Raw genomic sequence first — 23,854 nt, forward strand, 5'->3', positions numbered from 1 at the left:
TTCTTCTTGGATGGTAAGTTCCTGTGAACTGCCATCGTCCGGTGCCCCACAGATGGTGTATGGGGCTTCAGTCTGGGCCTTGACTAGGCCACACACAGTCAAAAACTTGTCCCAAAGCGTTGTTGTCATGCTAAAAATGTTTCTTCAAGGCCCTTTTTGACTTTGGCTGCGCTCATTCATCCCCTAGTTCTGACCAGTCTCTCTGTCCCTGCCCCCATAGCATGATGCTGCAACCACCATGCTTCACCCTAGGGATGGTAATAGTCAGTTAATGAGCAGTGTCTGGTGTTTGCTAGACACTGTATGGAGTTCTGCCCAGAGTTCTTCTTATGGTGTGAAGACTGAATCTTTTTCCTCATGCTCTTTGAGTCCTTTAAATGCTGTTTGGCAAACTCCAAGCAGGCTGTCATATACCTTTTACCTCAAAGTGGCTTCTATCCTGCCGCTGTACTGTAAAGGCCTGACCGATGAAGAGCTGCAGAGATGGTTGTCTTTTCTGTAGGTTCTCCCATCTCTGCTGAGGACTACTGAAGCTTTGTTAGCGTGACCATTGGGTTCTTTGTGGTGGTTCCATTTCACAGATATTGAGGCCACTATGAATTCCCATGAACACTCACAGCTTTAGAAATGGTTTTATACCCAACCCCCGATCTTTGCCTCACTACAATTTTAGCATTGACATCTACAGAGAGCTCTTTGGACCTCATGGTTTGGTTTTTGTCCTGGTGTGCAGTGTGAATCGTGGGTCCTCTTTCTTTCTAAAATATGTCCAGTCAGTCCAGTGTTGAATGTAGATTGATGGGCGAAAATGGCGAAAACTAAACAAAGCGTGCAGCTGCTGTAGATGTCTGAATACAACCCGAGGTGGCTGTAGATCCTTCACACAGTCCTATGAAAGCCTGACCTTCCCTTCCACATTCTTTTCTTTTCCTTTTTATTCATATCCCTCCCGTGTCCTTCTCTGCCCCCCTATATTTTCCCACTCAGTTAGTGCTCTCTTAATAAATGATGGGCTAGGTAGCTGGAGTGCTGCAATAGAGCATTGTGTTTAAGCTTTTTTTTTTTTTTTTTTTTCTCCCTCTGACCTGTCTTACATTACAATTTACTATGGCATTACTCAGAGCTTTGGCCATTTTCCCACCCCTCCTTCTCCCATCTCCCGCCTCTTCTCTCCCTTTAATCAAGAGTCAGCTTCTTCACCAGAGGTGCAGAGATAGAGACAGCACTAGTTCTGAGTGTATTTGTGTGCACAGTTTATGCTCGCACTCATCCTGTAGAACAGATTCTAAAGTAATGACGATGTGTAAAACTAAAATAATATCAGCATCATTGAAAAGTAGGTCCCTCACTTGAATAGTCAATTGCCTGAAAAATTTACCAGCAACAATTTCACTCAGAAATTAATTGATGTGGTGAGTCAGTTATGTAGCAATGCTGCCAAAGAAAACAACCAGTTAATTGAAAAAGTAATCAATAGATTAATCAACAACAAAAGCAACTATTATTTGCAGAACTAATGTTAGCACATTATTTATTTTCAAAAGCTACATTAGTGACCAGCATGTTCACTTGTTGCAATGGTTTACAACTTAGAAATGTACAACTTTATGTGCCAGATGAGGTATGTGGACATGCATACAGCAGCTTCATTTACACTGTGCATGTGATTAGCTATTGGATTAATTTGTTTACTTCATAGTAAGAACAATTTAACATCAAGCAGTTGCACATTGCAAAGCATTTTGTGTGCACATATGTGAGGAAAAGGCAAACCACACGAAGCTCTTACATTAAATTCCTCTCCATGCAAACAAAAGGCCAGAGAAGAGAGTGACAGTTAAATCCTCTTCCTTGTCTTCTTTCATAATGATGTGTTAATAACTTCTCTCCAGGCAGAGGAAGTCTTGTCTTCAATAAGTGCCAGGTAAAAAAAAAGAAATGGCCTCGTTTCTGTCAGGAGAATAAATGGGTCAATTCAAAAAGAAAAAAATAAAGATACAGCAATTAATGCTGACAGACACACAAAATATTGTCTTAATGTATAAAACATGGTTTGTGAGGAAAAAATGCAATAGGTGCAAGAATAGATAATTACACAATTCTGAAACAAGAAATGTTAAAAAATTTACTTTGATTGGCCAACATCAGCTTTTTTGGTTATATAATCTTTTAAATTGTCCCTCCACTTGTTTTTCTTTTTAATTTTTTTTTATTACACAAAAAAATAGACACATATTCAGCTGTGTGCTTATTTAGGACAGAATGGGGCTGGCTTTGTCGTCCCACATCAGTCATAAATCCCCGGGGCCTCATTGGCTGGCCTATACTCCTCTGGCAGGGGTCCGACTAGTAATAATGCTCCCTGATGAATGGGATATTGTCATATGTGCATTTTTTTTTTTTTACACACTCCGATCCCTTTCTCCATTATGTCAGAAAGACTGAGCTTAAAAGAGAAAAGCCTGCCCTCCCCTATTATGAGATTTCTCACAACTACAATGGCAGAGACCATCATGAAGGTCCACTTGAGAACAGACATGACAGAACAAAACAATGGGTCTCTTAAAGACCTTTTTAAGGTGAATTAAAAGAGAAAATCCACCTTAAAACTTAATTTCATGAAAGCTATTTTTAAAGATTTAGAGATATTTAATTTGAGAGAACAAGTCTCCTCTCATGTTAAACAGCAGAGCTAGATTGGAGTGAAATTGCTCTTTAGAAAGTGAATATAGACAAATAATAATAGCTGCTATGACACTGTGACAGCAGGGGGGCACACTCTCTGATTCACATCTCTTCACTGAGATCAAACTGACTTAGGTGTAAGATCCTAAGCAGAAAATCTGTGACCCTACAGTCAGTCACAATTTGGACCTCCTCCAGAGGGTGTCACCTGAAGGCATCATCAATTCAGTGGCAAGTAATGAAAAGCAGATCAGCAAAACAGTCAGATAGTAAGTCGCCTAACCTCTACTGTCAGTCGAGGTTAGTGTAGAGTCAAGTAAAGCAAAGAGAGAGGGGTAGGAGATTAAAAAAAAAATGAATCAAAAGGATAGGATGCTGTGAGGGTGGAAAGCAAAAGGGCAGTGAGATTAAGACAAATATGGGGGAAAAGGAGAGTAAAAGATAGTGACTGAGCAAAGTGAGAAGAACTGAGGTGCAGCAGAGAGGAGAGCGGTGCCGAGGCAAAGCAAAAGGACACTGAATACAGAGTGACATTTCATAGAGGGAGAATGGAAGCATGAAAATGTGTAATGATGCCTGTCTGTGTCACTATACGATCTTTCAGAAAGTGCCACCAGCAAGCGCGGGCTCATATTAGGAGCTCTCTCAAGGACTCACACACCAACTTTTCTGTTTGGGTCAATGAAGCGTCACGGTGGCAATTACGTGCTTTTTTGTTTTAGAGATAATTCATTCAGGGTTTTTTTGTCTTCTCTCTGCTACAGATACGGATTATTGTAAGGAAATGATGGGTTAGTTGCAGCTTGTATAATTTTAATACATCAAGCTATGCGGTGAATGATTACGGAGCAGCTGAGAGACTTTAGATGTGCCGTAAAGCCTGGCGCCAAGGGGTTTATTAACTGCATGTGCAGCAGCTGAGACACACCGGGGAAGTGATGGAGATGAACAAATCAATTAATAATGCTGCTCTTGATGAGCAGATAAACTCTGTGCAATACATGACATAAAGATAAATAAAATGTCCACTCTTTTTGCAGTTGACTGGGTTCCAAACAAACCATAAATATAGTATGAACTGCAAGAAAGATCCTGTATTGGATGAAAGTTGTGTTGTGGATGTCCATATATACACATATGTATATATAAAGTCAAACAACTTCCAGAAAACCTGAAATTATTTCCCATTGCTTTGATATCCACCGGTAACCTGGGAATGCTCAGCACACGATTATTGTTTATGAATTGTTGGCTGCAGGAATCTTATCTTTGCTGTTAAAGTATTTAAGTCTAGGCAGATAAGATTGTCTGCTGCTCAACAAACAATGATGAGCTGATTGTTAATCAATAGCAAGTAGGAGTCAAAATGTTAAAATGGTGATGTCCATTTGAAAGACTTCATTGCAGCGAGTCATTCTGGCTATCACACTTCATGCTGCAGTAGAGGAACAGCAGTTAGTGCATGAGGAACACAAAGAAACATCACTATTCATGCTTAAGGTAGTAATTGTGTGAGGAAGGTTGTCTAAACATTCTACCTGAAGACTGATGACTTGTGATCCTTAATTGTGGTGACAGCATCCAAATTACATACGCAGACCTGGCAAAATTTGTTTGCAGTTACTCGTGTGTTCCTCCCTCACTTAGCTGCCTACACTGAGATAGTTAGAGAGAGAGAGAGAGAGAGACTTATCAGCACCTGTGATTGCAACAGAACGGAGAGCGAGCACGCACCTGTTAGCGAAGGCCCTGTCACTACAGTATCAAATAATTGCAGCTTCTAGTTGCCTTGAGTCTTTTATCGTCGCAGAATGCAAAGCGCATCTCGCTGTGCAACTTGTTTTCAGATTCACACACATTGGAGATACAACATACAACATAATTACACAGTTTGTAATTTGGCATCAGCAATTAACGCGCAAGCAGCACCAACATTTATTCTTCACACCAATCGTCTTGTTGTGGCGTCTTTGCAGATCGGAGCGCCTCTGTAATTAGCAATCACAGAGCCCCTGCATCTTCCTGCAGGCTGCCATTGTCCCGGCCCTGCCTTTATAACACACACCGCCACATTCATTTGCACAGCTCACAGCGTACTTTATATGTGACTCGGCATGTGTTTACCAGCCACGAGAGAGGAGCTGATCTAGTATTTAATGAATGAACTGTAATGAATGTGCTCCGAGTACTACCGAACACTCATGGCTCTGAACGTCAGCGCGTCGGTGGTTTGTGGCAGCTGGCATGTTCCGGTCACAAGAAGGTCTCCGGTTTTGTGTCTCTCGTCAGCGAACATTCAATCTTTGTCAATTAGAGGCAGCGTGAGAGCGAAGCAACACACGCAACAGAGGAGGCCAGAGCGAGGACTCGAGAGGGAGGCAGACATTCTTAATAGAGCATTTAATGAAAGTTAATGGTCGGCTTTGGGTTCGCCAGGGAATTGGCAACAGGGAGTATTGTTTAGAGATCAGACTAGGCATTGTGGCTCCTGTGGGCTATTGTCGTTATCAAACGCCTCCTAATGATGGATATAAATAATGTATATTAAAGCGTTGCAATATATGGGCCGAAAACTGCAATACCATCACTTCACTTGGGAGCCAATTACAGGCAAGTGTGAAATACAGGTCTTGTCTTGAGTTGACAAGGTGTACTCACCAAGTGAAATGAATAGCTTAACGCTGCTGTTGGATTTAAAGACTATATGTCTAAAAAGTAAACTTTTCTAAAATAAAAAAATAAAAAAAATCAGTTTCTGAAAGAAGCTGAAGCACTTCATTTAGATGTTAGGATGGGTGTCAGGGGTCTCACACACATGGAATACATACCCCTTACACATAACTCAGAGATAATGAAAACAGTAGAATTGGTTGCTGTGAGGTTTTCTTTTGTCTGTGGCAACCAGCGTAACTCCAAGGGAGTAAACTTGTAGAGTATCAAAACAATGACTAATATTTCTCAGTCAGTGCTCCTGTTTGCTAGAAATAAAAAAGATTAAAAAAAATAAAAAAAAACAAGTTGTGAGTGGCTGTCAGAGGTCTTAAGGTCCGCCACCCATCTCTGTGATGACTCAGATTCCATTTTTGCTGATGCAAAAATGGATTGATGAGGTTTCCACACCACGGAAGGTAAATGAAACCATCATCACAAAGATCTACATTTCTTTTTAAAACCCTCCGAAAAGCTGCGTTGTCCAGTGTAAATGTTGAGTCAGTGTGCTCATCCAGATTGTGCTGTCAGAGGCTCTCCGGGGCCCCATATCACAGCATCCCAACTCCTCCCCGCCGGCCCCTGAGAGGTCATTATGGTAACTGTAGAGATGTGAAGGTGGTGGTCTCTGGCGTTGTCTGGGAGGCTGTAATTGGTCCCGTCTTGTGGGTTACTCTGAGCTCTTCAGCAGCACAGGCATTCATCACTGCTGGGGCAGCAGAGCCAGAGCACGACACGGTTTCTGGCTGGGGGGGGGGGGGATGGTTATTCATTGGTCTAACCTGCCCACTTTAGAACAGTCCCAAAGACCTCAAGCCTTAAACATAGATCTGGTTGTACAAAAAGCAAGAACATATCTTGTGGTTATGGCTGTCATGGTATCAGATTTTCACCACACGATTATAATGGCCAAAAGAATCCATGATAACAATAATATCACACACAAAAAAAGTGAAATTCATGTTTAACTTTGTTTACTGTGTGTTTTTGGCAAATGAATTACACTTATTTGACTGTAGGTGGAGAGAGAGTCTATACACACACACACACACACAGTATTTATATGTATTTTTTTCAGTCTATTGATATGTTGAATAACTTGATGATATGTTGAGTGGGGAAATTAGTGTGTATTTTATTTTATATTAATTATAATAATATTTTGCCAAGGCTGGCAAGTCTGCTTTACGCACAACATAACAAGCCAGCAAACACAACAAGTCAGACATTCAAAACATGATCTATGTTGTATAAAACACACTTGATCGTTGTGTCTTAGCCCAAAGAGTCACAAATGTGAATCATGTTTTAATGAGGAGAATTTTCTGTGAACAAATTTAGAAATGGTGAATGTGCAAAAAGCTGAGCTTTATGCTCATTTTAATATGAGATAAAAGCGGTCTTCTGTATAAATAGAAAAAAAAAAGAAAAATAAATTTGTGTTGGGTCACTTAGCTGCATGAACTTAAGCATGTAACACCACGTGGATTTGTTTTTGGTAACAGCTTTGAGATGTTAGGAGCTGGAAACGCCCCTGGAAACAGTGCAGCCATGTCACATTTGAAGCTTTAGTGATCACTTGCAAGTCGCTTTGGATAAAAAGCGTCTGCCAAACGAGTTAATGTAAATGTAAAAACAACCTGTAATGTTTGCCGTGTGGAACCAACTGTTCGTGGCCCAAGTGGACAAAGAAGTCAAAACTTTACCCAAAGAAATCTGCATTTCAAATGAAAGTGTTCCATTCCAAGCTGAACACAACGAGAGCCCAATTCTCTGAGTGGGAGTGTGCATGTGCTGTATATTTATTCATCCTCTCTGGTCTTTACTCCACTGGAGGAAAACAAGACTTGCATAGCTTTTACAGTACATCTGGCACAGCCCTCCCTCCTCTCCCGTCTGCTCCCGTTATGCACTCAGCCAGAGGAATCTCTCAAACATGCTGTTGACTTCTGCAAGAAATTCAGTGTTCGCTCTTTGGAGATTAACTCCATACCGATAATTTCATATTTGCTAAATGGTTCTTACAGCCGTGATTCCAGGACATCACTCAGTCAGACAGCTAATGAATTCATTGTATTGATTATAAAGCCCGGGAGCCCCAGCTGGGAAATATGAAGTGTCAAGTACTCATTAATTCTACAGAGAAGTTGGCAAACATCATTGACTCATTCCATTACACAAAGTCCACATATAATTGACCTTGTGGCTCATTGCTTTGCAGAGTGCTAAAGTTGAAAGTTCTGGTTTTCAGCCGTGGAAATTTATTTATTTATTTATTTATTTCTGAGTGGAAAGGTTTTTCTGTTTTCTGATGGTTCTATCTTTGTAACAGGATCTCGTCCCCGTGTGAAAGGTTTTGCTGGATGTTCATTTTATGCCTCCTTAAAGATAAAGCGTAAAGTAGGAGTTTTGATGATGAGAAATGCCTGGAGCATTTCAAACTGTGTTTATTCATATGCACTTACATCAAAGGCCTCTTTGTGTTTTCATAATTTCGCTTGGCATTTTCTGCACAACTCCGCAGAACAGAGGGCTGAGAGAGAGAGAGAGAAAGGGAGAATAATTGGCCTTAAAAAGTGGATAGATATTTCCTTTTATGTTGTAATGTAAAGAGACCTTAATTGTACTTGAGCGCTGAGATATCCCCAAAAACTCAGCCTTATCATCTCACAGAGGATTCGCAAAGTCCACTTCCTTCCTGAGAAAGTGTTCTTGTTGACATTCTGCTCTTCTCTCAGAGGAGGGGAGTACAGTACATGGGCAGGACGATGGGACAAATCTGTGTAAAGCACCAAATGTCACTTCCAATGCTTCAGCTTTAATGCTGGATGATCTATGCATGTCAACTGTGCTGCTGCTTCTTTGAATCATCTAATTGTCAAAACACATCCCTGGTGCCGTTTGTAACAACAGTCGTTTTCTCAGGGGACGTCTCTCACAAGCGTAACTCCCAACATTCACAGTGCTCGGCTTTAAAATGTCAGTTCTCCGTCTCTTGGTGCCTATGCTGTTTGTTATCTGCTACCTGTGTCTGTAGAGGTACATTCACACATATGCCCGCAAACTGGTTTAAAGACTAGCTCTGTTAATCTTTAGTGACAGCAACACTGCAGGGAAACATTTTATATTGATTGATATTAATCATGAAGCTTTAAACAGGCACAGACAGTACAGTGTGCTGGACACAGTTTCAGTCGGATATATTCTGTGATCTCAGCCTTGTTGATCAGAGCAGTTCTTTTTTTAATGCACATGAAAGTTCACATTGATTTACTCTCACTGCACATGAATGTGTCTCAGAGTCGAGGGCAGGCTGTTTGTCATCTGAGAGTACGTACCTGCACGTGTAGCAGTGATCTGTGAATGAAGAACTTGCATCGTGAGAGACGTGAATTGTAAGCGTGTGGGGATTTATAGAGTTCTTCCTTCTCTCCCACAGTCAAGTCTGATTTCCATGTCACTACAATGTCATCTTATTTCAGTGGCACATTAGTTAGCACAATCCACACGTTTAACTTCAGTGTGGACAAAGAAGGTGAAGTAAAAGCTGTTCAATTACTAAAGGGAAATAGACTATATCATAAAAAAGCTTTTGTACAAAAGAAATGTGAGTATAAGCATTTATATAGGAGGTCACTAAGACTGAAATCATTGTATATACACAGTGAGGTGTTCACACTTAATACATTTGTGAAAAAACAGACACACAGGACCTGTTTTAGATAAAAAGAATTTGAAAAGAGTTTAAGAATTTTGAAAAGAATTAAAATCAGCAGAGATGCTCCTTCAGAATGAATTCCCAATCTTGGAGAAATGTTAAATTTTCTCAAATGTGGTCCCTACGTGTGTGTTTTGCAGGGGAGCTGTACATCGGTGGCGTGACAAAGAACATGTACAGCAATCTGCCCAAGCTGATTGCGTCCCGGGACGGGTACCAGGGCTGTCTGGCCTCCGTGGATCTGAATGGGAGACTCCCCGACCTGATCGCAGATGCCCTCCACAGGGTGGGTCAGGTGGAACGAGGCTGCGATGGTGAGTGGGCGAAACAGCTGTCAATCACATACAATAATAGTTATCATCACATCTAATCCGCTGTTTTCAAAAGTGACTTTGCTAAACACCTAATATGTGCTGTACTTAAGTGCTGTTTGCTATATTCCCCTATTACTCATGGCGTTCATCTCAGAAGCGGTGATGAATCAGTGGTTAGCTCTTCTGTGCATCAACAGGGGAAATCAGATAGAATTGATTTCAAGTTTATTCTGTTATCATCCAGTGTATAATCCAGTGTTGTTCTTATTAGTGACAATACTTTTTTTCACAGAGAAAGCCAACTTTGCAGTGATTTCTCAAGGATAGCTCAGTTTGAGAAGATGACAGATAATTACGAGGAAAACTACTTAGGAGTGCGGTAGCAATCTTACTTTTTTAAGTTTTTTTGTACAATTTAATTTCAGTGTGTCATTTAGAAAAGTGGATAAAAACAAGTCTGTTTTGATTGCTACGTGTTTCAGTTACTGACAATATGCTGTGTTAATTGCTCCTTGAAAAGGTAAAAACATTCCTCTCAAGTGATTTTAGCAGAGCACAAAAGGACATTCTTACGTGCTTTAAAGGGCTACTCCACCTTTTTTTTTTTTTTTTTTACTTGCATCCATAAATTGGATCCATTCCCTGCAATGGCCTGATTATACAGACTTCTACCTGCACAGAAACATCGCTCCAGTAACTCCATGCATTTTTCCGTGGCTGTGATTCTCAGTAACCCCTCCCACACTCTTACCGCTTTGGGCAGTCTTTACAGTCTAAGTCTTTGTCCTCTGTACATCCTCTTTATTGCCCCATAAAACCTACATGAAGGAGGTATCTCCCTCCTCTAATGTTATTGTCACTGTGGCTAATCTCAGTGGCACCACGCCCTCATGGGCTTTTGCCTCAGCAGTCTTGCATTTGCTGTTGTGTGTGGTTTTCTTGGGTTTTTTTTTTTTTTTTTTTTAATATCTGCGGCGCTCAGTTCATCACCGGGCTACACAAGCAGTTAATCCTGAGTATAACAGTAGATTTTGGTTATAGCATTTCCCCTTCCACACACCCCACCCACCCTTTACCTCTCCTCACCCCTCTGCCGCCACGTCTCAATGCCGCACTGAGTGTAGGAGAGCACAGACTTGATTTCCCAGAGGGCCGCACTGGCCGACTCGATGCGGCACAGATCCAGCACTTTTTTTTTTTTTTCCTCAATCCCTAACGCTACTACTTCTGCCAGCCAGCCTTATTACCTGCCTACAGTAATACACCACAATTACTTTGCTCCAAACACAGTTTAAAACTGCATTAAGTTCTCACAGTGACTCCTGTAGGCTCCTGAAATGGATGCTAACATTAGTTAATGATTGGATGGGAGCTGAGCTGAGCTTGTAACTGAGCAGTAATAGAAGGGCAGAGCTTTCTGACAGATAATAGTATACCTGAGGCCATTGCAAATCCATATATTCCTTTGTTGATATTACAGGAATACCTCAAAAACAATTACGACTAGTTACTGTATCTAGTCTTACTATAATCAGATTCAGAATATTATTCTTTTCCGTGCGGCAGAGAACCCAAATGCTGAAATCAAATCAGTCAAATTACAGCTGTATTTAATAGGGTTTCTAGTGTTGATTGATCTCCACCAACAACGGTCAAGACCCAGTCTCTGACTTTCTGTGTTCGAGTAATGAAAATGACTTTTCCCAAAAATGCAGTGCTGCCCTGCACATGGATCACTGCCACCGTCCTGACTGACTTGGCTCTGGGGTCATTGTTAGCCCGTGGACTGGGAATACAGAGTGGTCAGAGGTGCCTGCTGGTCCGGTCCCTCCAGACCCGAGGCCAGACAAAGGCCAGAACATTGAGCTTGTTCCTGATTCTCTCTACTGACTCAGCAGATCATAACCACAGAGTACAAGAAGGGAGGGAGACTGAGAGCGAGAGAGCGGAACAGTGAAAAACATACTGCAACAAACTGTGTAAATAAAGTTTTGCCTTGGAGATTAAAGCAGTGGAGTTATGAGCATCTGTAACTATAGAGTTAAATCTAATTCCGACATGAATCAAAATGCATTTTCAAAATAATTTATGATTCTTTTAAAATTACAAAAAAAAAAACAAAAAAAAAATATATATATCAGGAGCAGTGGTTAAAATATTTGCTTCTTTTTGAACATATTTTAAAACCTAAAATCGGAGTTTGAGCGCTCCGGCCTGCACTGAGCCAGCAGCATGTGAGCAGATGTTCCAGTTGTTGCCCAGCTGTTAGTTGTAGACGCAGGTGACAGCAGTGAGGGAGTGGAGATGTGTCATTTCACTTTTACGGTGATGTCAGCCTTCCTGCCTGTATTGTTCGGGATTTTCCTGAACATGTGGCGCAAACATGGCAGATGGAGTTTTATGCTCCAACAAACCAAAGGCTCCCAATAACAGGTTCTCAGGCAGCCGTAGAGAGGTGGGGCTTTGGCTGATCAGTAGTTGAAGGTAAGATTGAGAAAGTGATTACATGACTTGGTTATTAATTATGACAATGTGCTTAATTAGTTCCTCAAGGGAACCCTTTATTAGTGAGTAATTAACGGGGCAGTAAGGTGGTTAGGAGCTACTCACGCAACAAGCTGATAAAAAAGGAAGTAACATTCCTTTTAAGTGGGCATTTTGGAGCAGAGTAAAAGCTCTCATGTATAAGATATTGTTTTTGTTGATTTAGTTATTTATTTTCTGCTGGTTTGTGGGTGGGGGTGTAATTGGGTCGTTTGTAAATGGCACAGGGAGATTGTCTGTTTGTCTGTGCAGATTAGTCTGGCACTGAACCATGGTTCTTTGGAAATGTTTTTTGTTTAATTGAGATTTTTATGAGAATCCCCACCACCACTAACACGACAGCCGCCTCATGTACTTACTTCTAGAAGTGCTCTCTTGCCTGCCCAAGACTGGATCTGCATCCTAATCTTCAGCTCTTTCCATCTAATTTTGAAAAAGATTATTTGAAATTACGTTTTGTCGGAAGGAACCCGAATGGTGATCTGGTCTTCTTTCTTTTGCATCAGTCATATTGGCTTCTTGTAACACCAGGTCCATATCATGTGACAATGCCCACTGGTTCTGTGCTACAATGTGGAGAAAATGTGGGTTTTCAAGACAGCCTGTCACAGCACCCATCTGAGTAAGTGGCTGGAGCTCTGCAGAGAAATCACAATGGTGGAGTTTTCTAATTGGCAATTTAAATGTCTTCAGCCATCCATGACCATGGGAGGGAACAACATGACACCCCCCCAACAAACACACACACACACACACAAATATAGAGATGCTTAACTGCACCTACCTCCACCAACACTTATTTCCAATGCAAATGTGCCCGTAGTCCACCGATTACTGCAGGTTTCAACCTTGAATTATCGTCAGACTTAATCTGAATACATTTCTAAGCAACATTAATCAATCACTTTCAGTCTTTCATGGATGAGCTGCTGCTGCGTTTGGTTCCAGTCACTGCGCCTTTTAAGACAAGTAGCAGATACGTGAGATTTATGTTTTGTTTCACACTTTTCACACTAGTGAGCAATGCAATAACAACATGGTAGATAGAACATTTGGTCGTGAATTATATGTTTAAAATGAAACAAAATGAACACTTAAAGACATAAAAACACAGAGGCAGCCTTGATACTGTATATCAGCTTATGAGGTTCGTATGGGTAACAGATGCTTGCTTACGCATTCAGCAGATACACAACAGCAGCATGGGCATTGCATTGTAGTCTCAATATAAATCTTTTTTATTCTTTTATTTATTTTTATTTTTCCCGACCCTTAGGTTTAATAATGTCACCAATGCTCAGCTGCTTTCACCAGCAAGTGTTCACTACCACAATGAGCTGAAGGCTGCTGAAGGTGCTGAGTCTCAGTGGGATTGACAGTGCTAGTTGTTGGGTTGGGCTGGTGTAAACAAAATTTCAAACAGGTTGGAACTCAACCCACTGGACTAGTGTACTGGATTTTACCACTAGGTGTCACACCTGACTGAGGAGAAGTCAATACTGAAATTTGATCTCCTCGCCCTGTCAGTATATTGCACACGTCTCATCAGACACGAGAGGCTCCAGTTTATAAACAAACATAATATTATGTTAATCACGTTGTCACGTTGCTTATTACTAATGCAGTGCAGGTTGGATCTAGTGCCGTTATGCCGTCGGCACAAGTTTGCTGCTGTAGGCTATCTTTTAATTTGCCAGAACCTGTCAAAATGACAAACGATGCTTCAGCTGGTTTGCATTTACACCGCTCAGGCAAACTGGCGTAAGCTCCTACAGTGGACTGAACTGGCAAAACCGGAACTCAACCCAAGTCTAGCTAATAGCAGAAAACCTTTCACATTACAGGGGGTTCTTGAATGTAGATATCATACATTTTTAAGTAGAGCCTTAAATTTGCCAAGATAAAGTCAGCCAGCATAAATGCCCAGGTTTTTTTTTTTTTTTTTTTTTTTTTTTTTCTAGGTCTACTCAAAATAATATAAATGATATTGTTATTGAAAACCTAACTGTGAAGTGTTTCTTTGGTCATGCCCTCAGGACCCAGTACCACCTGTACGGAGGAGTCCTGCTACCATCAGGGGGTGTGTCTCCAGCAGTGGGAGGGCTTCACCTGCGACTGCACCATGACGTCCTATGGTGGCTCATTCTGCAATGACCGTAAGTGAAAAGTCTTTCCTGTTTTAAGTGTGTCTGGCTGGAGTGAATGGTATTTGTAGGTGGGAAGCTGCACAGTCCACTTTGCACTCATGCTGCTGAAGTGGCAGTGAGAGACTCCTGTGCCATCTCCAATGAAGGACTAGTGCAGTGGGGGCTGATTGCTTGGCCTGTGTTAACCCCAGCCTGCAGCTTTCTTTCGTGCATCGTCCAAACAACTTCACACTTGACTGCAAGTCTTGGCATGCAAAAGAGAAACACACTGGATGTTCGGAGGTACGGAGACCCCCCCCCCACCCCCCCCACCCCCCACCCCCCCCGGGGAATGGCAGGAGAAAAAAAAGATCCATGTGTAATTGTGCAGGCTTTGGGACTTGGTTTGCGTATGAAAAGCACAGTAAATACAATGTGTGCTGCAAATTCTCTGGGTGCTGCACTGCTGTTGTAGTGTAGTTCCACAATCAGATTGGTTATGTGGATGCGTCGCCCCAGCCCTAAGCCACCGCCGCATAATGTTTCTCTTTTTATGTTTCTTGAGAACCACACATCCAAAAAAAAAAACAATACACACGTGAAGTTTGAAGTCAGTTGGATAAGTGGCTGTCGGAGAGTAAGACAGATTCCTCCCATTTATGGGTCAATTACATTACTCAATTAGTCAGTGTAATTTCAGTCAACAAAATTTCTCCTTAATCATGTTGGTTGGGTCTCCATCACTGGTGCTTTGAGCTTACTCCCAGTGAAGTGCTCATTTATAGCTCTTTAGGAGACCGTTTGTGCGAATCTTCAGTCTCTCAATTAGTGGAAATGGGATGTGATTCTCTTTAACAGCCTTAATTTGTCATTGAAGCTGATAAGACAGTTGCATTTTTACATACATAAATATCTCGCCTTGTGCGGCTTTAACAGCAGCACATTAGAGCCTCACGGATCTTTTCTCTCGTCGCTTAAATACCTTTGCCCATTAATTACACAACTTGGTTGCATATCGCCGCTAACAAGTCGAACGTCGAAATCACCGGCTGCACTGCACTCACATTCACCCCGCCCCCTCTTCTAATCTTCCTATTACTCACACGTTATTCATAGTAACACCTCAGATTGTACAACTCAAGAGTTCGCCACGGAGTTGGCTTCTCGGCTCCTGAGGCTCCACTAACACGTGCTGTGAGGAGGCACGGTGATTCAAATCCCGTGTCCCCTGCCGTGTGGTCGCCTGCTGGGGTGTCTGGCAGGAAGGGACAGCAGGAAAGCGCAGACACAGGGCGAAACAGGCTGATTGCAAGGGTGCTGTTTGTTTTATTGGTTTTAAGGGCTTCTTTCCTAGGGTGACTGCATGTATTTGTGTAGTTATTGTGATGATTATGGCAAATGCTTTTACTGAGGGTTGAAGCTGGAGTGTACCTTTTTGCATATATATTGCTTAGGTTTGAACTAGCTGCATCTTTACCATATTGCTGACTGAATATTAGAAAGAGCTTCATAAATAATGCAAATATCATGACCTGTTGTCACTGAGCTGTTCTGTAAATGTACTGCAAAACATACATTAGTACAAGGCATGTGACTGGGGTTTGATCAGCCCGCAGGTGAAACTGCACTGGGTACTGTCTCACCTCAGCGTTATGTAAAATTTGACAACCAGACCATTTGTTAAGATGAATATTTTTTGGAGTGTTTAAGAGTTGTGCGTGCAGCTTGGTAAGATGGAGCATGTGTGCAATTAGCATTCAGCACTCCTCACAGGCTTGATTTAAACAGGGGCAGAGGCAGGGTGACAGGCTAATAGACTTGTTTGCATAAGTCTTTGTTTGCTTATTAAGTCGTGGGCGCTGAGTTAAGCTGTATCACCCTCACCTTCTTTTCTCTCTCTTTTTTTTTTTTTTGAAAGCACCCAATGTTTGATTTGTGATGGAGTTTGTCTTTGATTGTCGTGCGCTGCTGCCGTTGTTACTTTGGTTGCCGTGTTAGCTAGACAGAATATGTCTGGGCATGACAGTAAGTGGCTGATTAGCAAGGTGTTCCTTTGGCTCCTGGAAGACTTAAGCATGGAGAAGGCGATAATAATTGCTCTGTCGGCATGACAGCCCTTGCCGAGATAAGCTGAGAGATCCCTCGCTCCTTGAGAGAGGAGAGAAAATGAAGATGAAGAGAGGAGAGAGGAGGGGTGCTGATTCCTGCAGTGGATTTTTTTTTTTTTTTTTTGCCTGTGGGGAGCGATTGCGGTTTTACCATGCTGGTTTCAAAAGATGACAGGTAGAAGTGTGTGGCACCAGGAGATGATGGTGGCACCATAAGAGATGTGTGTCTGGTTTGTGTGAGTATGTAGAGTGGAGGAAAGGACCGCACCAGCAGCCTCATCAAATGTAATGCAAAACTGCAAACAAAAAAAAAAAAAAGAACTGTCAGTCTGCACTACAGGCACAGTCATTCCAGATGATTTCAAACTCTAAGACATATGAGAGTATCAACACTGACACCGGCTTGTTATCCTGTTTTCTTGGTTTCTGAACATACAGTAATAGCATTACAATTTTAATGGGCTGCTAGTTAAAGTTCGCTTTTCCTGCTCTTTGTCTTCCTGCAACTTGTCCAATGTTTTCCTGGTGAGTGGCTGCCATACTACAGTATAACACACCCAGCGCCTCTAACTTACTCATGACACACATGTGGGATATGTAGTTTACATCTCAATGTGGCTGCAAAGGCAAAGCTAATTCATAATTAAGGTGCAAATTTGACTCGATTGGAGAGCTGTTGCACACCTGGACAAATAAATATTTGCCGACATTGTCTTGTTAATGTGTACGTGCATGATGCATTCTCCCAACATGTGTTATACAACAGTGTGTCAGCCTCCTTCACAGTGTGCATGCTTTGCTAGAGCTGGTTTCCATTGCAGCGTGCTCCTTCCTTCCTCACAGCAGCTTCACATCTTCAGGCTCACCCTTTTGGCTTCCTACCCCCCCCACCCCCAGCTTGAAGCACTGAAAAACGCGTTTCATCTCTCGACCTTGAGAGCCCGCTCCAAGTCGAACCGTTGGCTCCTTCCTTCTCGTCATCATCCGCTCTTTCTTCCTTACTTCCTGCCATAGGGGCAGCCTTCGAGCCTCTAGTCTCTTTTTTTTTTTTTTTTTTTTTGGGAAATAATCAACGTTTATCAGAAACTGTCCACCTTCAGGGATTTTTTCTTGAGCCTGCTCTGAAAACCAAGGTAGGAGTTATTACATCAGCTAGCGTTTTTAATTTGTCGTGAAACTGATTCTCCGGGTCTGGAGATCTTGCGTCAGTTTTTTTTTTTTTTTTTTTTTTGGTTTTTTGCAGTGGACACAGAGGACTTGCAGTGTTCACTCACAGTCCTATCGACAGGGTTACACTCTCTTGTTCTCTGGGGTAAAAGATCTTTCCCGGTTTCCTTTCATATGCTTTCTGCATATCTGAAAAGGAAAGCTTTGAACTGCTTTAATCCTTGATTTCTGTTTTCTTCTTTCTGTCTGTAGCCACATAAATCATATAGCTCAGACTGGTCTGCATCTGCATAAACAAGTGCATGGGTTGCACCTTTGTACTTTTTATGAAAGGTCTGGATGCCTGTCACCAAACGAAAAAGAAAAAAAAAAAAAAATTCTGTCACTCAGCAGCTACACTGAGAGATATAATGCATACATGCAGGACACGCATGCATACACATACACACACGCGCCTTTTGTGTAACCTGCCAGGCACACACTGGTCGAACTGTTTATACTCTCTCTCTCACACACACTGATGCACTTCCCTTTTCATTCGGAGATGTGAACATTATTTTAATTTTGCCTTCAAAGACGAGCCGTTCAACCCGAACCACCTTTTTCATTTTCTGTCGAAAATAAAAATAAAATTAGAACAATTATTCTCCCGACAGTGTTCACGCTGTTGGTGGATGGCCGTCCTCGGGGGCCATGAATCAGGGAGTGGGTGGGGTCTTGGGTGGGTGTGTGTCCGTGTGTGTAGGTTACACTGCTCTTAAGAAACGCCTACAGGTAAATACAGCCAACTTGACACACTGGGAATCAATGTTTACCACGTGAAACTTAAGTCCAATTTCCTCAGTTTAAGCCCAGAGTCATTTGTTTCACTCTGGGTGGGGAGGTTGTCAAAATTATTGACACTACAGTTATTATTTATGAAAGCAGATTCACGCTTGAATGGAGGAGATATTACACACACACACACACACACACACACACATGCACACACACAACACAGAGAAAAGGTTCCATTGTGCAGCATTTTTCAGCATCGATGTTTCATACCAGATAAACTGAAGTCATTTTTTCTCTATTGGATTTTTATTAGGTGTTGGACATCAGCCAGTCATGTTTGCTTCCCTGAGATATGATGGAGGTGGAGTTCCTAACCACAGCTACAGAGCTGCACATTCATCAAAGCTGCACATTTCATTTTTTTTCAACTGCATTTGTAAAGTTAAAAAAAATAAGAAATAAAATATTTAAATGTGATTTAATCCCAGAGGCTCCTAGTTCCTAGTTGAGTCATTAGTTCCATTAGTCCTGGTCTCGGTGGAGTTTTAGTGTCAGGTTATATTCTGTTACAGAAGAATGTCTCCGAACGTATTGTTGCATGCACCCCTTTAAAAAATCACGCATCTTTTGTGGCCCAGAGGGAAGGGCAGGGGACAAAATAAAATGTGACGCGAAGAGACGCAGGTTCTAAAATGGGATTGTCCCACAGTTACCTGCTGTGGCTCAGGGCTGCACCAAAGTGGATTTCTTTCAGGCGATACTTCAAGCACACTTCCTTCTTCTTGTTCTAGTATTGTTATTGTTTTATTCATTTTAAAATAGTCTTGGCGGGGGGGGGGGGGCACAAACAGTTAAAATCGGCTCTCTTATAAATGGTATATCGAAGCATTTTTTTAAATTAGAATTCACAGTTAAAATGATGTAAAACATTTGGACAGTGCAGAAAAAGTTTGTCAAATTTGCAAAATATTATATAAATTCTGCCCTCGGCATAAGACTGCCTTCATGAACTAAGCTGTACATTTTCTTACCTCCTCAGTCCCCTGGTCAAGATACTATTTTTGAGAGCTCCCACACAGCCCCCTTCCTAGATTGAAACCAGTTGTCTTACTCTTTGTTCTCACCCCACATCCCCAAGTTACACTGTACTTCAGAATTTCTTTTTATACTGGCATTGCTTATTTATGAGCCTCCACCTGACACGGCAAATAAGAAAAGACACCACTGAGGAAGCCCGGGAGTCTGATGGACAGAGGGTTTACATTGGAAGTGATCACCATAGCGCGGGGTTAACACTGTTGCATTTCACTCATGGGTAAAAAGGGACTTCGCTGCACTTCGTGCTCCTGGCAGCTGGGTATGTTTGTGCATCTGAAGTAATTCACAGGCTCCAATCCCAGCGGAGAAGTTCCCATTTTGCTGAAGAGTATTGTTTGCACCTCTTCAGTGACCCCCTTCTGTTGGTCAGTTGTGCTCTGATGGGCTGACCGTGCTGCACTCTGGAGACGTAAGGTGGAAGTCGGAGTGGGGTGGCTGGGGGGGTAATGCATTGAGCCCAGCTTGGAGCAAGGAACAGGTACAGATGAAACTGTTCTTTGGCTCCTCCTTTCTACACAGCAAGAGTCTACACCCCCCCCCCCCACCCCCCACCCCCCCACCCACCCCCCCCACATTGAATGTGAAAAACACATCACATTCAATGTGGAACTGGAGCTTGTTGCACGTACTGTAACACTATGTTCATGCACACAAATGCATTTATGGAACAACAAAACATAAAAAGCTGTTTTATACCCCCTCTTACACACACATGCACACACAGACACACACACATGCGCACGCACCAGTGAGCACTTGTTATTCAGCAGCAGCCTGCAGTGATTGACTGGTCTATTTGTCTCTGCGTAGCGTATAAGTGGGCCACTTGGTATTCTGCCTTATTCATCTGGAACCGACTCAGACAGAGATGCTGTGTAAGTGCGTGCCGTGCGAGGGCTTTGTTTCTCTCTCGCTCTCTCGTTCTCTGTTTATGTGAGTGCGAGAGAGAGAGAGAGAGGGAGAGACCGAGAGGAAACAAGATGGAGAGCGAGGGAGAGGGAGAAGGCTGCGTCTGCGCGCTTCTTTGTTTAACTGTGCGCTTTCTCTGGGCGAGCACACGCATGTGTACAGTGAATCCAGCTGCCAGTGCGCAGCGCTGTCAGGCATACTGATTGAGCACAAAGTGCCAGTGTGTTTGCAGCACTGCTGATTTCAATCTACCTCCTTTCCCAGTTGCTCATCTCTCGTTTCTTCTCTCAAAACCGTTCCCACACTCCTCGGAAAAAGCGAATGAGAATGTATCATTTCCAGTACAAAAAGCTTGTCAGCTGAAGCAGGACTCTACACAGGTGCTGCGTGATACTGTTATGTGTCTCGCAGTTTCAGACAACAACCATTTGTGCGTTTACTGGTTGTGTTGATTGCAAGACAACAGCAGAATACCAGTAATGGTTTAGAATTTGAGGAAAAAAACCAACAAAAAAAACATATCAGATCTTTGAAAAAAAAAAAAGAAAGAAAGCATCAAATAGTCATCAGTAGCAACTGGCCTACCAATTGTGGGACAGCTGTGGTTCAATCCCCGGCTCCTCCAGTCCAAATATTGAAGTGTTCTTGGTGACAATATGCAACCCATAATTGTCGCTGATGGCCTTCCATCGGTGTGTGAATGTGGCCAGTGCTGTGAAGCACTTTGAGTGGTTGATAAGATTGGAAAAGCGCCAAATGAGTTGAGTCCATTTAGCATCACGCATGTTAAAAAATGCTTCTTTCCCTTCAGTTCAGGACTCAATAGAATGAATTTATTCCTGCTTTGACATTTATTTAAGCCTTTTATCTGGAACCTTGTACCGGAAGGAACACTTTTATTCTCACGCGGGCCCATCATGTTGGAAATCGTTTTTCAGTGCTGCGTTTATCGTAGCTCCTTGTTTTTTTCAGGCCTTTATTTGTGTGGGCCACAACACTGAGTAAATTGGCAACAACTCGAAAAGGACGAAGTGCGGCTCACTAAGTGTTACACTCCTTGCTATTGCTAGCCTACTGTTAATGCTTGATAAGCTTGATAGGTTTCAGCAGGCACTGCTCACGCCTCGTCCCTCTCACCGTCCCTTCTCACTAAACTTTAATGAAGCCTGATCACTGAAGTGCATTCACTCTCATCCTCTCCAGCATCTCTATAGGTGATCATTTGCTTGCATCACTTGAAATGCAGAAAAAAGAATGAAAAATAAATAAATAAATAAAATAAATGAAAAAAATAACTGGATACGCGTCTGTCGAGCAAAATAGCCTCCTGAATCCTGCCTCACTGTTTGTGTAGTGCACTTGTTTTAGGTTTAACATTGATTGCCAGGCTACATGTTGTGATGAAGGTCACACTGGTTTCATTGTGGGCTCAGCACAGCGTGGATCAGGACAGTCTTAAGGGGAGGCTTTAGCACCTCTCAGATTCTCATCACCAGCTGAAATCACTCAGTCCAAACTCAGGAGGAATGAGTAAGCAGAGCTGCAAACAGCAACAACAACAAAAAAAACGTTATCCAATAAGGGAAATCAACTGTTTTCACCCAAGAAGCCCTCTGCGAGAAAGACAAGCATGGTCACGCATAAACGCCTACTCATAGAGGCGTCTGACTAGCTTTTTTTTTTTTTTTTTTGGCTCATATTCTCTACAACTCTCCCTTATCATTTTTGTTGATTGTTGTTATTCACTCCTCCCACCTCCTCGGTGGCTTCCATCTTCTCTCCGCACTGTTTGCCAGCCGGCCCCAAAGAGCTGCTGTCCGGACCCGGCAATTAACCGCCACCTCATTAGGCCAGAAACGCAGTGTGAATCAGGAATAATTACTTGGCTTGCCTTTTTTTCTTTTTTTTTTTTAAATAGATACAGAGACACAGACACATGAGCACCCTCTCCACTCCTCAGTTGTGGGGTACTCTAGAAATGAGATGGAGAGAGAGCGGGTAGGCTGCAGCTATCTTCCCATTTGCAGACGCTCAGAGTGAAAGCATGAGCAGAGAAATAAAAGGGTGGATGCAAGGCAGTGGGGAAGAAAGGAGTGCGAGTGAGAAATGAAATAGCATTTGGGCGTGCAAAGGCAATTCTGGCTCCCCCTAAAGAGGGCAGTGCTTAGCCCATTTGAGTTTGGGAGTCACCATGTCAAGAGCTTGAAGGGGATCGGCTGAGGGTGGACGGCCACATTCTGCGGCGGTAGGTCAAAGCCACAGCTCGGCTCAACATATGGCTTAGGTGGAAATGGTGCTTTTGATGTAGTATTCACACTTTTCATTTTCAATGAATGGGCCAATTTCCAAGACCTGCAGTGGGCAGTGGGTAGTAAAACAAGGTGAGACAATCTCACCCACAATAACAGTAATAGCTAGGTGTAATTTTACATTATTTAGTGCAGTTATTCCACAGTCACTTTTTTTTTAAACCCTCAGAGCTAACATCCTTTAACTTCTGGTTTCAGTGAACACTGAAACCACTGTTCGTCTCTTTTCTCCAAAGTGTCTGTTTGTCTGTGAGCCTGGTAGATTTGGCAGGTAAGCCAGACATCTGCCTGTTACAATTTCATTAAAAAAAAAAAAAAAGGAAAAGAAGCTTTCTTTTGGTCTGGATGAGCATTTGTTTTGAACCAATTTTCCACTCCTTGCTTGGTTTTAATTAAAGATCGCAGAAGCTTTTAAACCACAATGTGCATTAAAGGACAATTAATGGGGCTTTGTAATTGCTTCGAGACCACTGTAGCCACTTGCAAACATTTTCAAAGCCTATCGCTCTATGCTGGAATGAAAACAAGAGAGGCGGGAGGAATATGTTTGTCTGTGGACTTGGGAAAGAGAATCAAAATATAAAGAAGGTTAAAAAAAAAACGGGAAAAAAAAACAGGAGAGCGCAATTATTCCTCACATACACTCAGATCACACATTTCATATTAGTCAGTTCCTTTGTTGGTGCTTTGTAAATAGCAGCATCGCACATCTGACTCGTGTCAATATTTTGGACCTGATTGAATTCAGTGGTGCAAATACCGTATACACCTGCAATCAGTGTGTGTGTGTGTGTGTGTGTGTGTGTGTGTGTGTGTGTGTGAGATGCATTTTGAATGCTGTCACACAGTTCAGTGTTAGCATGACACAGATGGCATTCACAGGCAGGTGCTGAAAGGCCTTCTGCCACCTTCATTTTTTTATCCATTTCCAGACATTTTTCTGACTGATGGTGAGGAGGGATGGATCTATTAACAGAACTTTTTTTTTCTTTCTGTCTCTCTCACTCTCTCTCTCTCTCTCTCTCTCTCTCTCTCTGTCCCTCTCTCTCTAATTCTACCAAAACACAGATTTTCCCATGTTGTAGTCCACCAAGATCTACTTTGTTACAAGCACATAAGCTTTAACTGCCCTAAGAGCCATGCAGACATATCAGGCAGTGCAAGTCATGGCTGTCCTGTGTATGGAATGAATACTGCCCAGTTTATAGTTAGTAAAAAAACTAAGAGACTGGGGAATAGCTAATTTGGACAAGACCAACCAGACTTTCATACATTTAACTTACACCTGTCTTCTAATTACCCATACCAATTAAAGATGATTGACATATGATTCACTATATTTATTGGAATGGAAGAATTATGATGTTGCAGCACAGATGAGGGACCGTTG

General features: G+C 42.2%; 1 protein-coding gene across 6 annotated transcripts in view; it reads left to right on the top strand.

Moving 5' to 3' along the window:
* The window catches only part of nrxn2b (neurexin 2b), a 692,879-nt gene that overhangs the window by 381,115 nt on the left and 287,910 nt on the right, over positions 1–23,854 (top strand). For all 6 annotated transcript variants that reach the window (XM_071478063.1, XM_071478062.1, XM_071478058.1 and 3 more), the window contains 2 exons: positions 9,253–9,426; positions 14,007–14,126. In XM_071478063.1, the coding sequence (XP_071334164.1) occupies positions 9,253–9,426; positions 14,007–14,126 (294 nt within the window). The remainder of the gene's footprint in view (positions 1–9,252; positions 9,427–14,006; positions 14,127–23,854) is intronic.

The sequence above is a fragment of the Trachinotus anak genome, unplaced genomic scaffold, assembly GCF_046630095.1.
Source record: "Trachinotus anak isolate AG129_WGS33_773 ecotype Australia unplaced genomic scaffold, CSIRO_AGI_Tana_v1 ptg000005l, whole genome shotgun sequence".
Taxonomy (NCBI): Eukaryota; Metazoa; Chordata; class Actinopteri; order Carangiformes; family Carangidae; genus Trachinotus; species Trachinotus anak.